The sequence below is a fragment of the Erpetoichthys calabaricus genome, chromosome 8 (assembly GCF_900747795.2).
Source record: "Erpetoichthys calabaricus chromosome 8, fErpCal1.3, whole genome shotgun sequence".
NCBI lineage: Eukaryota > Metazoa > Chordata > Cladistia > Polypteriformes > Polypteridae > Erpetoichthys > Erpetoichthys calabaricus.
This window is the reverse complement of record NC_041401.2, coordinates 26,991,215-27,005,213: the sequence shown is the minus strand read 5'-3', so window position 1 is coordinate 27,005,213 and position 13,999 is coordinate 26,991,215. Positions and strand designations below refer to the sequence as shown.

The 13,999-nt window shown below is 37.9% G+C and overlaps 1 protein-coding gene across 6 annotated transcripts in view; it reads right to left on the bottom strand.

Moving 5' to 3' along the window:
• grb14 (growth factor receptor-bound protein 14) overlaps nucleotides 1–13,999 on the bottom strand; it is a 363,700-nt gene that overhangs the window by 34,349 nt on the left and 315,352 nt on the right. For all 6 annotated transcript variants that reach the window (XM_028806387.2, XM_028806385.2, XM_028806386.2 and 3 more), the window contains one exon: nucleotides 13,098–13,219. In XM_028806387.2, coding sequence (XP_028662220.1) covers nucleotides 13,098–13,219 — 122 coding nt within the window. The remainder of the gene's footprint in view (nucleotides 1–13,097; nucleotides 13,220–13,999) is intronic.

The following is a 13,999-nucleotide window of genomic DNA, read 5'->3' as shown; positions in this document are numbered from 1 at the left end:
TATGGAAACCGTAAAAGGAAGTTGGTGAAAACGTGTACAGTCGATGTTGGGGATTCTGTCCTCGTTTCTGAAAACCCAAAAAAGCAGTGTCTGAAACCGAGCCTTGCCAGCCGTCACGAAGGGCCTTTTACAGTATCCAGCATCTCTTCAAAAGGTGGCGCTACATTCATGAAAGACGACGGAAAGCACCATCAGCTCAATGTCTCACGTCTGAGGCCGTACTACAGTTTGGAAAGTAAGGGTGTTACCTGAGTTTCTGATCTGGATAAATGTTTTAACTTCAATGAATGTTGCTGTAGAAACTGGTCCAAAATAACAGAAATTTTAAATTCCTGCTCTTTATAACAGACAGAATAAAATTTTTAAAAGTTTGTTTTATAATCTATTATACAAGGATTGCTGTCTTCAGGCCCATCAATATTGGATATCTTCTCAAGCGAAAGATCATCCCTATGCTTGCTTAGGAGATAAGTGGGAGAAGGATTTGGGGCCTTTTCAGGATGAACTGCCAAGTGACCCGTCACCTTTGCATCATTGCTTGGTTAACAGAAATGTAATTGTGGTTTTACAGCCAGCTTGCAGAGTGTTTTTACAAACATCTTTTATTAACTTCTACAATAATTACTTCTGTGTTTAGCTAAAGTATGTCCTGGACCCACGTTGTCCCTCAGCAGAACTGATTGTCAAGGAGGGAAATATCTGCCTTACACGTGAGGACTTCTGGAGTCTTGGGTTAAACCGGTGCATGGATTCAAATGTAAGTGTATTCACTTTTTGGTATTTTTACTCATTAATAGAACCCTCTAAGAAAACTTGAATTAAAGATTAAATAAATCAATTATCAGTCAAGTAAGTAATCTGTTAATTTGTTCTAGATTGGAAATGCCTGCTTCAAGATAGTACAAGAAGCAGCCCAAAGACATGTAATTTGTTTTAGTGTCTCATTCACTGACCTTTTGTTGGATTAAATATTGTTTCTATATTGGTTTATTTCTTTATAATTCTTTAATTCTGTTTTTAACAGGGTAAAGATATTTACATTGTGGATATGTATGTGGTGCCCACGTGGAAAACCAAGAATGTGGACCCACTTGTTGGTTTGCCAGTAAGTTTCTAGCTCAATATTTATTTGTTCATTTATATTCGTAATTGTGTGTTAATATTTATATCTCAATAATTACAGGACAACCTGGGTTCGAAAGATGCCATATTGTTTCCTGCTTGGAGCAGGCAACAAGATCAAGTGGATCACTATTTGCTACGTGTTGAGTTTCAATTCCTTACATACAACTACAATATTTTTGTTTATATCATTTTGACAAATCATAGCACTGTTAACCATGTATTCATATGGAAACATATCAGGTTTTACTGGTAGCTGAAAGGGAGATATTTTTTTTTTTTTAGATTCTCTTCGCCCTGATGGTTTTGGAGATGAGACCTACAGAACCATATTTAGGTTTGGAAATAATTGCCATTCTTGTTTAATGGGTACAAGTTCCAGTCATGGCCTTGTTCTATGGCCAGATGTTCGAGTTGCAGTCTTCTTCTATGATTGCAGGTTTTGGTTGTGATTTTGTTCTGTGGTTACAGGTTAAGGTTGTGGCTTTGTTTTATGGTCTGAGGTTCCAGTTCTGACCTCTTATTATAGTTACAGGTTTCCGTTTTGGCCTTGTTCTTTGGTCAGCGGTTTTACTTGCTGTCTTATTCTAAGGCTGCAGGTTATATTGCTGATTTGTTCTGTGGTTACAGGTTCTGGTTACAGTTTTGTTCTGTAGTTACAGGTTCGGGTTGCGGCCTTGTTTTTTGGCCAGAGGTTCCAGTTTCGGCCGCCTTCTATGGGTACAAGTTTCTTTTAAGGTTTGACCTAGAGACAGTTGTTTAATCAACAGCAGGATTATAATATTGTGTTTTCATTTAATATTTCAGACAAATTGCACACCGCATTGACCCAGGACCTTGGACTGAGAAGATGGGCAGACATTTAGAAGTAAATACTTTTATTCTTTTAGAGTGTTGTCTGTTGACTGCTTAACGTTATACATCATCTGTCACATTGATTAGCATTCTTCACAACATTCACTTATGATCTCTATAGATAGTCAATATTGTGTATTTTCCAGGACTTTCCTCAGCAGACCTCTGGAAACTATTGTGGTATCCTCATGCTAATGGCAAGTGTCTGCTTTTTCTCAAACATTTTCACCTTTTAAAATCTTTTTCAAAGTTTGAGAAGATGATTTACACTGTTTGTATTTTACAGTATGCCCTTTGCCTTTACACACGTACTAGATTTATGTTCACTGAGGTAAATCATTTCTTATTATAAAGAAAAGCTCAGGTATTTGTCCCATTTGTCTAATTATTGCACTATATATTTTCTTTTCCTTTTTCAGAGTGACATACTGTTGATCCGCCATTGGTGGTGCACCCTACTGATGGAGAGGTATGACATTTCTGTAATGTTGTAGTGTCTCATTGTATTATTTCAAACACACAAAAAAATTACTTATCTTCATTGTTTACAAGACATGGCCAATGGTTTGCTTACTGGAGCGATGAGGCTGTTGAGTTGTTGCAAGGCACTCTTCAGCTGTCTCATCTCACATGCAAGCTGCGAGTAACCGGGTGGCAGAAGAGAAGAAGCTGGTAGACTTCATTGTAGAAGCACAAGGCTCCCAGCAGCATTTGTCGGTATGTTACTGAATTATTAGCAAAGTCCATGGTTCAGATTTTATAGTTACTACATGTCAATAAATATGCCAAACTGTAATCTAAGGATTGTGTTGGAAGTGGACACCTCACGTTGGACTACCATTGCCCAAAGCCATCAGTAAAGGTGTGGTGTGCTACTCATGTAGTACAGGGACAGAACTTGGTACCTGGTCTTGTAATATTTCATTCACTTTTTACTTAAGTGATTGGTGTGAGACCATTTAAGGGTAGATAGTTAACTTAAATATAAGGGGAGAAAGGGTGCTCTTTAATCATAACCTATCACTTAATGCATTTGCAGGCAACATTGGCCTTTTATTTTGTTTCTTGAACACAGAGGATACTCCGTGGTAATAAGCCTTCCAAGTGGCTGGATAGATTCCAGGAAAAGTCATCTTTCCGAGTGCCAGTGTACCTGGAGTCTGACGAACAACAGGATGCCCTTTTCTCATATATTGAGAGATTTCTGAGAACTGTACAAACAGCATTCCCTATTAGAGATCGTGTGCAGTGCATTCTGGATGTCTTATTCACTGAGGTAAGACTGCAGAGGTGGCCTGTTATGGAAATAATTTGTGCACCAGATGATCTGTAGTCTTCTGCCCACTTCAATATAGCAATGTGTTTTTTCTTAAGCAATTTTTCTTCTCCCCAACATTAGACCACAATATCTTAGTCTGTGTGAGTCCTCACAATCACAGTAAGTGTTGTTTTTCTCATTGTATGAGTTTCAATAGAAACAAAACCAGGCTGTTTCATTTGCAAAATAAAGCACACATTCTTAGGGGTGTATGCGTAGATACTGGGTAACTGGTGTATGCCTTCACTTAGAATGTGATGTGGTCATATTTCAGTTACATGCAAGAAACTTTTCTATTCTGTTCTTTCTTATTTTTGGATAGTCCATCATCCATGTCCTGGCTGCTCTACAGGGTGCAGATGATTTATTTCTTGGTGGCCCAGAATACAGTATCAGGTAAAAGTCAAGTCTATGAATGTTTGAAGTAAGTATTTGAACATTTCTTGTTTATTATTTTTATATTTTACTTGCCTTAGTGAAGTTCAAGAATTTAACCGAAAGATAGGGCAGCAATTAAATGAGGAGGGAATGCTGTGATATCTGCTGGAATAGAAGATGATGCTACTGCCCTGTGCTTCCAGAATCCTTCATTTGAGTCTTGGGTCTGAATCTGCTGCGTCATTGCCAAGTATTCTGGGATAATGTATCTTGTTTTGTTTGTGTTTTTCTCCATATTCCAAGCTCATTTACTTGACCTTAGCTTTAATAAACTGGATGGCTGTCTCCTTCACAATTGATTTTAAAGTACTATACTATTCATTACATAAAAAGCTCAGAACAATTTAGTTCCTTCCTGTATTTGGTACTGTCTCTCCCCCAACACTCCTCAGTGTAATCTTTAATCCACAACCACGAATTTGCTTATGAAAGAACTGGTGAAGCAGCTTGCACATGTATACCAAAAATATAGAATGCCAGCTATAAATGAAAAACCTTTCAAAATACTTTTAAAACCCCATTTTTAAACTTCACCTCTGCTTAAGATAGATAGATACTTTATTAATCTCAAGGGGGAAATTCACATACTCCAGCAGCAGCAGCATACTGATACAAAAAAACAATATTAAAGAGTAATAAAAATGTAAGTAAAAATAGACTAACTTTGAATAATGTTAACGTTTACCCCCCCCCAGGTGGAATTGAAGAGTTGCATAATTTGGGGGAGGAACGATCTCCTCTGTCTGGAGATGACACTGTTCAGTGGATGCAGTGGATTCTCCATGATTGACAGGAGCCTGCTGAGCGCCCGTCGCTCTGCCACAGATGTTAAACTGTCCAGCTCCATGCCTACAATAGAGCCTGCCTTCCTCACCAGTTCGTCCAGGCGTGAGGCGTCCCTCTTGTTTATGCTGCCTCCCCAGCACACCACCGCGTAGAAGAGGGCGCTCGCCACAACCGTCTGATAGAACATCTGCAGCATCTTATTGCAGATGTTGAAGGACGCCAGTCTTCTAAGGAAGTATAGTCGGCTCTGTCCTCTCTTACACAGAGTATCAGTATTGGCAGTCCAGTTCAGTTTATCATCCAGCTGCACTCCCAGGTATTTATAGGTCTGCACCCTCTGCACACAGTCACTTCTGATGATCACGGGGTCCACGATGGGCCTGAGCCTCCTAAAATCCACCACCAGTTCCTTGGTTTTGCTGGTGTTCAGGTGTAGGTGGTTTGAGTCGCACCATTTAACAAAATCCTTGATTAGGTTCCTATACTCCTCCTCCTGCCCACATCAGTGTCGTCAGCAAACTTTTGCATGTGGCAGGACTCCGAGTTGTATTGGAAGTCTGATGTATATAGGCTGAACAGGACCGGAGAAAGTACAGTCCCCTGCGGTGCTCCTGTGCTGCTGACCACAATGTCAGACCTGCAGTTCCTGAGACGCACATACTGAGGTCTGTCTGTAAGATAATTCCCACTTCTATCAGTTGTAATGGTTTATGAATGGAACTGCATACAATTGGAAAGATTTACACCAGATAATAACCATTGTTTTTTTGCCGTTTTCTTTTTTTTGTCGGGTGATGCCCTTTGCCATGCACCCTGGTCAAGTCTTGTGCAACTGACTGTGGTACTGAAGAGAGAAGATTTCTGAAGACCCTCTTGAAATGGAGTTGCATTTGGATTAACACTACAACAGTATGCTTGCTGAGAATGTCCACAGGGGTCTGGGGAGTCTGTGACCTTGTGACCCTGAGAAGTTGTTTTGTCAAACATCCTGACCAACTAGACGTTTTTGTGTTCTTCTTCAACAAGGCCATCTGACCATCAGATATATTTAAGGAGAAGGACCTTTCAATTTTTTAATTGTACATATATTCTCTTGTTTTCATAAAGTTATATATATTTGTTAAGCAGTTTGGGCTAGTATTAGAGAAGTTATTTGTACAATAATTTTAATGATCAAAATAGCAAAAAATGTAACTTTAAATTTTTTTGTGTATCTGTGCTCTGGGTAAAATATGTTAAATCTATGTGGTGATTTTTTTACTTTTTTTTTGTACATTTGACAAATGTTTTTTTTTAGGTGCATTGTTTTCACATTGTTCACTTTTGTTGTTCTCATAACATTTATTCAATAAAATTTTCATGAAAAGTGTATTTCATTATTCAGTTATTAACTCGTATTTAAGACACTATATGGGTGAATAAAAGCTATTTAAATCTGAGTACAAGACGAGCAACAGTATCTCAGAAGATGGTGCTGGGGTTGTGCTTTATGTCGATTAGACACGAAATGAAGATTTCTTTTTCTTGAAAAAGAGTGTTTATGCAATCCACTAGTGTCACCGAAACAAAGTTTTGTAAACCATGATGCCCTATGACAAATGTGTATTTACATACTATTACTATTAATGAAAGTTATTTTTAAAGAAAGTTTTTCCAGGGATGAAAAGTGCATCAACAGTTCATTTTTAGATATATACACACTTATTTTGACTAACTGCATGACAGCCTGGTACAACAGCTGCACCAAACCTGCCAAAAAAGCCCTGTAGTGGATCATAAAAACATCACAGGACGTTTAATGGAACTGAACTGCCATCACTTGATCATCTATACAAGATTCCCTGTGTAAGAAGGGCTAAAAACATCACCAAGGAGAACACTCATCTTGGACAGAACTTGTTTGAGCTTCTCCCATCAGGCAGGCATTTCAGATCAATCTTTATGCTACAAATAGACAAAAAAAAAAACTGCTCTAAACTTATTGAACTCGTATATCTCCTCAATCTGAAATCGTTTCATTGATCACATACATTGAATGTAGGTAGCGTGTAATGACTGTTTACTAAAATGCAATAATAATCTATACTGCTGTGCATTTATGCAATAATAATCCATCCTGGTTACTTTAACATATATGGCTTCTTGCCAATATTTTGAACATATTTTATATGATTACTCAATTTTTAGTTCACACTTTATTTATTGTATTGTTATGTATCTGAACTATTTGACATTGGAATTTAAATGCAATGTGAGGTTGACACAAGTAATTTCATTGCGTTACTCATTGACAATAAAGTACTTGAATACATCTTTTTAAAACCGTCATTTATTTTTAATATGTAGACTATAATAACATATACAATGCTTAAATACTTCTTTGTACAATGGGAACTGAAAAAAGAAGTGCTATGTAAACTAAACGAAGCGATCTCAGTGATAAACAACGTTTATAACGAGGAGTATGACAAGCTTAATTCAGCCCTGAAAAAACAGAACGTACAGTGAATATTTAATATCATTATGGTCAACTACTACGGTATTGAAACGAAAATACTGTACTGCCAGTTGTGTATCAACGTGCGTAGTTGAGATCGAGCCGTGCTGTAAAGCGAAATGTTTAGTATATTTATTTATTTTTATTAAGCGCATGCGGAGTGTGTTATTACATACGTATTGAACGAATATGTCATCGCTCACTTTACGGTGCTGCCCAATCTGCTTAACGCATGCGTGAACACTTTACGGCATGCTAGGCTTTCAATACGCCTGCGCGCGCAGATCGGGTAATGACAAGCTCCATTAGCAGTGGTGTTATCCTACCCCACCCCCTTTTTTTCCTTTTCTGTTTTGAACTGTCATCCTGAGGTATCCTGCATTTCCTCAAGCTGAGTGGATTTAATTACATTATATGCAAGTATACTTAAGCATGAGAAGTAAACAAAGGTCTCAGAAAGAAAAGAAGAAAGATAAGGCAGCTAAAGTTTCATCAAAGTGTAAACCGGCCTCAAGTTCATGGTTTGGCCGGCGAGAGACTGACCTGGAACAGATCTGCCAGGACCTCATACCAGACTGGCTCCAGCCGAGAGCGAAAGTGGGAGTGAAACTGCATGTGAGGTGTTCAAGGAGAATTTGTTGATTCCAGAAGGATTATTGGAACTGAGCCTGGCCTCATTATACCTGCCATGAACTACAGCTCATAACCCCATGAGCCAGCAGCATCAACCCCAGCTGGACACTCATCTCCACCTATGGAATGCGGAGAAGACCAAAACAAACTGTCCAAGCTGAAGGTAATGATATAAACAGTGATAAAAAGAAAGAAAGAAAGGATATAATCGAGAAAAATGAGAAACAGCGTAAGGATATAAAAAGACCTGGAGAAATGTTTAAGCACTTACTTTACTGCAACCTTTAAAGAAAGAAAGAAGATCTCAGCAGCTTACCATATACATGGATTGAATGCCTGAAAAGCGAGAACGTTGATTTCCCTTTTCAACAAACTACAGGTTAAAGAAAACGATGTCGCTTCTCAGACTGAAAGTGGAGATTATATTTGAAAATAACTACATTCCTATTTTACCAGATTTCTTCCCTTCAAAAGCTGCTAAACACACTGCATTTTACAGCCAGTTGTCCACAGTAATGCACTTAGGTGCCTTCCTGCAAGAGACAAGAATTAATTTGACTACCAAGACTGAACAATCTGTATTCAGGAGATTTAAGCAGAAGTACAGACAAGTCTAAAAGTAGAATGAGTTTAGGCAACAAAGGAATATTTACATTAACAAAATATAGGGATATTCATTTGAAGGAGGCCCAGAATATTCTGTCTCCTGTTAGGATGAAACAATCTGAACCAAAAAAAATACGCTGTATACCTTGATGTATGTGTAATCGATTGCATTACATGCGATGCTGGAAGTGGTTTCTGTTTTCTGCCAGACACGTTTCAACGCGGTGCTCCAAGTTCCTGAACGTATTGGCAAGTGACTCGTAGGGAATAGCAGCAATTTCACTTTGGATGTTTTCCTTCAAATCTTCCACAGTACAAGGCTTGTTCCAATAGACTTTTCCTTTGAGCATACCCCAAAGGAAGAAGTCTGGTGGTGTCAGATCCAGTGAACGTGGTGGCAAAAGCCCCTTTGAAATGAACCTGTTGCCGAAGAAGGACTCGGTTTCTGCCATGCTCTTTGCTAATGTGACACATTGCTCCATCTTGCTGGAAGTAACCTTCCGTTAACTCACGATCATCCAATTGATTCTGACATTGCTTAAACGAATTGGTGGCCCAATAGGTTTCCACTGTGAAGACGCACTGCTCAATATTGTACACCACCATCCTGCTGAGAAGTCGAGTGACTGAGTGAAGGGGTACGGGTGGTTGCAAATGGAGGTTAAACGTTGCGATGGCTGGCCGGCGCCTACCTCATCATTCCGACACGGGCATCCCGGCTTGTTCGAAGCTCCATATACTGAAGAACACATTGCACATTGTTTTGTTCATATTGCTTTGTCCTAGGGAGAGTTATTCCAGAATATTCGGGGACTCTTTCGAGTGAATCTCCCTGTATAATAGTAGGTGACATATGTGGGACCTAAAAGAAAAGGAAGGAGGGCACAGCCAGAAAATATGAAGAAACTGCCCCATAAACCTTAGGGACATAATGGACAAAGAGGATCAGTGGTGAGGCCAGAAATAGGATAAAGTCTATGCAAAATTCTGAGGTGCATGTGCGGATAGCTGGAATTTCTAGAGAAAAACTCAACACTGGAGAAAATACTGTCCTATGAAAGTGGTGACGAGAGTGGAGGAAGGTCTCTGGACCAAAGAAAAATCAAGAGCAGAGATTTATAAGATGCTTTACAAAGTAAACAGTAGAAGGTAGACACAGTTTTTTTCCTTTGTGTATTATAGAATACAATTGGTTGTTTGGGGGGAGGGGTGGCTAGAAATCTCCACATGTTCTGATCACTTATCAGAGTTGTAGAAGGAAAATGAAAGTTAAACTACGGAAATTAAAATGGCCTTATAAAGACAGAACACCACAAAGTCCTGATCTTTTAAAGAAATCCTCCACAGACTCATCCCTTTCCACTGCCAAGAAGGAAATACACAGGGGTCGGACACCTATTAAGAGAGCAGGATAATGAAATGTGGGAGTCTGAGAATGCCATTTTCCAGAGGGTGCAAGCAGTTTTTTGACAAATTGCCAAACAAGGGATGATTCTAAAGGGAGACGCTGATGAAGCTGTGAAAGAAGAAATGGCTATGTCCAAACAAGTCGAACCGTGAAGGCTGAGTAGTATAATTACAGGTCGGGTAGTACTGCAACCGGGCTTGCTACTCTGCCCGCGGAATACAGAGAAGACTGAAACAAACTGTCCGACCTGAAGGTAACGATCACCGCAATTATTACTGCAATAACTACTGCTCTCAGAGGGGAAATAAAGAATATAAGATATAAAGGACATAACCAAGACAAACGAGAAGCTGCTTCAAGATATTAAACACCAGGAGAAATGACTAATCGTTCTGAGGCATCCTTTAAAAGGCATGCTAGTAAAAAATTAAGGAAAAAATACAGGAAAATGTGAGTAAGTTTGAGAATAAATTTACAGCAGTTGGTGCTCAGCTTGAAGACGTTAAGCAAACATTCACGACTCGTATTGAAATAGTTGAACAATCGGCATCTACCACTGACGAGAAAGCAACGGCTGCAAATTCTGAATGCAAAGTGCTTGGAGACAGACTAGCTGCACTGGAAGTTGGATATAGAAGGAATAAATATCAGAATTGAAATTCTCCTTGAAAACCGTGAAAGTCCAAACCCAGTGAAAATCATAGCTGAACTATTATCTAAAATAATTGGAGAGGACTGAAAATCAGACACTGAGAGATCAGCAGTTTACCACATACGTGGATCGAATTCCTCAAAACCTAGAAGCTTTATTGTACGTTTAGACAAATTACAGTCTGAATTGAATTTAATGTCACTTCTCAGACTGAAACAAGATTATTATATTTGAAAATAACCATATTTGTATTTTCCCCAATTTCTCACCTTCAACAGCTGCTAAACCTGCCACGTTTTACAGTCTTAAACAGCCTCTTGTATCCTGCTAAATTGAAAGTGGATATTCAAGGCAAGTTCTACATTTTTACTTCTCCAGTTGAAGGAGAAAAAGAACTAAGAAAACTGATCCCAACACTTTTTCAAATACAATCATGAGTCAAAATGTGTCCTGGCAAGGCAAAGAAGATTTTACCTGCAATTTGGTCCATTTGCAATGAGACTTTTGCCGTGATTATACATTCTATTTCCTTCTCGGCCCTTTTTACATTTTAATTACAATTTTTTTTCTCTCCAATGGGGACTGTTTAACATGATACCCTTGGTTTATTGTATTTGTATTATACTATCCTACATTATCTGCTTTTCCATGGGTACAATTTAACATCATTCCTTGGGGTTATACCTTCAGGACTGTTTAAGATTATACTCTTAGGTTTATAGTATTTGGACTGTCAACAGATATGTCTGTTAATCCTTCTACACTGCTGCTGGGGGCTTGTTTTGTTTTGGATGTGTTTTGTGTATAGGTATGTCAGAGGACTGGGACTTTGTAAAGTACGGTCTAGCCTCACATGAAAAGCTCTGCTTTATCATCAGAGAATTCCAAATCAGTGCTGTTAGTGTTGCTGACAGATAAGCCAGATGTGCAGATCAGGTCCAATATATGACCACCAGAGTGGGTAGGAAAATAAACATGTTGCACCAAGTCAAAACAGTCCAGTAAGAACTTAATAAATTCCTCAGTTTACATGTAGGAGTGTTGATATGGATGTTGAAATCGCCAAAAAGAATGACTCTCTAGGCAAGGGAACTTAAGTAGTTTAAAAGATCAGGCAGATCAGATAATTTATATAATACAGTATATAGATATATTCAAGGAGACAGAATATCTCCCCTAGATCTCTAAGGTAGAGGGAAAAAATGTTTGCAGATCAAGAATCATGCATGAGTGGGTAATCCAAAAAAAGTCTTGTCCAGTGAATCACAGAAAGATTCAGTTGTTCCCAAGGCTGCGAACCAAGGCAAGGCAAAGTCCATAAAAATAAATCCAAAATCAATAGTATTCAAGTCAGTTGCATCCATGAACTATACATACAATAAAAGAAAATTAAAGAATTGCAAAAAGTACAAAGTTAACATGAATTTGAACGAAACGAGCTGTTAACAGGGAGGTGCGGCAGCAACAAGTAAGTAGCACTATGCAGTCTGTCAGTTAAATATTACAAGTATGATGGGACAAAAAGTCAAATAATGGAATCTATTTGGCGCAGGAGTGTGGAACTCGAACTTTAGCCAGCCATCACAGTGAAGCATCACGTGATTTCCCACCTGCACTATTTTTAATGAAGGCAACACCATGTGCTTTTGTAGTAGCTGCTGTGCTTCTTTTTATGGACTAAGATCCTGTTGTCTGTGTAGCAGATGTACAACAGTTTTAATCGTGTCACAGGAGCTTAGAGTCAGACGGCTACACCAAGCAGGAGAGTAAATTAAGGAAATAGAAATACCATTATAATACGTATGGCTGGAGAATGTATAAAAGCAAAGAGAAAGCAGTGGGGACAAAAAAGTCCTTCAACTAAATTGAAAGAAAATTGTACTGCAAGGATCAACTAGCTGTAAACCATTCACGTTAAAAGACATGCCACTGTAACTCTAAGCAATTGAATATAGCAATGTTAACCAACATATGCCTAGTAGTTAAGACAGACGCACTCAAAAAGTATTTTGTTAGTGAAGCTAGCAGACAGTCCGTTCGTTCCATGTGTGCTCTGCAAGAAGTTACTGTAGTTTTGAATCCCTATAATAATATATTCACCTCCATTTATTTTATTGCAATGTTAAAAAAATGTTTTCTCAGTTATCTAATCCCTTGGTTTAAAAAATATCTTTGCTTTGAAAGGTAACACTTTGTATTTGCGGGCAGGAATTATTAAACCACTTCTGTTTCTTCTGTGGAATGACACTTTTTAGATGGTAGAGTGCATAGGGATCAGCAAATGTTGGTGGCTTGTTTGGTCACTTTACTGTGTAAACAATGAAAAATAAATCTGACTAAATGGGTTAATAGGTTATAGGCACATGAGTGCTCTGCAAACAGTCACATAGTTATGTATGTTTATTTTCTTCTGTCTTATGAAAGAGAATTAACAGCAAAGTAAATGAGTACCCAAAGCATAGTGTAAAATAATTGATCTACTGAGCACACAGACATTTCAGAGCAGTATGAAATGGGCTATCAGCACCACTTGAGGCACACATTCTTTAGAGCCTGAGCTGAAACTAAGCAAAGTTTCTATGACTTTAAATCTTAACTTATTTAAGATGACCCTAAGCAAATGGACAATATGGGAAGCTGTTTTTTTCATCAGAATTTTTAGTAAACATTTTTAAAAAGAGATGGGCAGCTACTTGAACTATGAATGAGAAAAAAATACATCATTAACAAGTGACCTTTCCTTATGATCTAGAATTTTGAAGCAATAAAGATGTTTTCTTACCAGCGGTTTTTTAAAGAATTCATATTTGGCGTAATTTTTCCTAAAACAGAGACGACTCTCTGTTTCCATTCCCCATCTAGATTGCACTTCAATAACTGGTTCATGATCTTCTATGGTTCTTTCTGTAAAATGGCAAAAATTCACTTTTTAATAATTCAGTACAATGTGATAAAATACACTTCTGTATTTCATTGAGAGAAAATTAAGTAAAATTCTCCAAGCAATACTGATGTATGTTTTATTCAAATAAATCCTCACAATCAACATAACTGGCCAGAAATGGCAAGATGTTAGGAAGTAGCAGTAAATATTAGTAAATTAATACAAAATTAATAAAGAAAAATCAACAAGGATACAATCAAAGTGAAATGAACAAAAAGACAAAAGAACTCCTCATGGAGGGATACAGAGTGCAACACCTAAAATTTATGTGGAAAATGGAAACTGTTTGCAATTTCAGAATTCTGTGGGTTTACGAGAATCTAGTAACCTGACAACTTCTGCAGTGTCTGAGAAAATATGGGATTAATACACAGATACTCTTGAAAATTTGACTCTACAACACTGAAAATCTGCTGTGTGGTATGATAGCTTAGCCATAGAAGACAGAAAGGCCACTCAGAGTGTTCTGGTGTCTGCTCAGAATGATCAGATAATCTTACTTCATGTTCAATGATTTAAACAAACATTGTAATATAGAGGAAATTCCCAAATAAATAAATTACATTAACTATACAAAACTAAATTGATGCATTTATGGACAGTATAAATCTGATACCAGTTTCTTGATTTAGCTTTATAACATCCAATCATTGAATACTTTCTATATTTTTACAATACATTTGCAGTAGTTGATTATATGTTAAGACATTTGAGCAGCATTCCAAAACACTGTGGTAAAT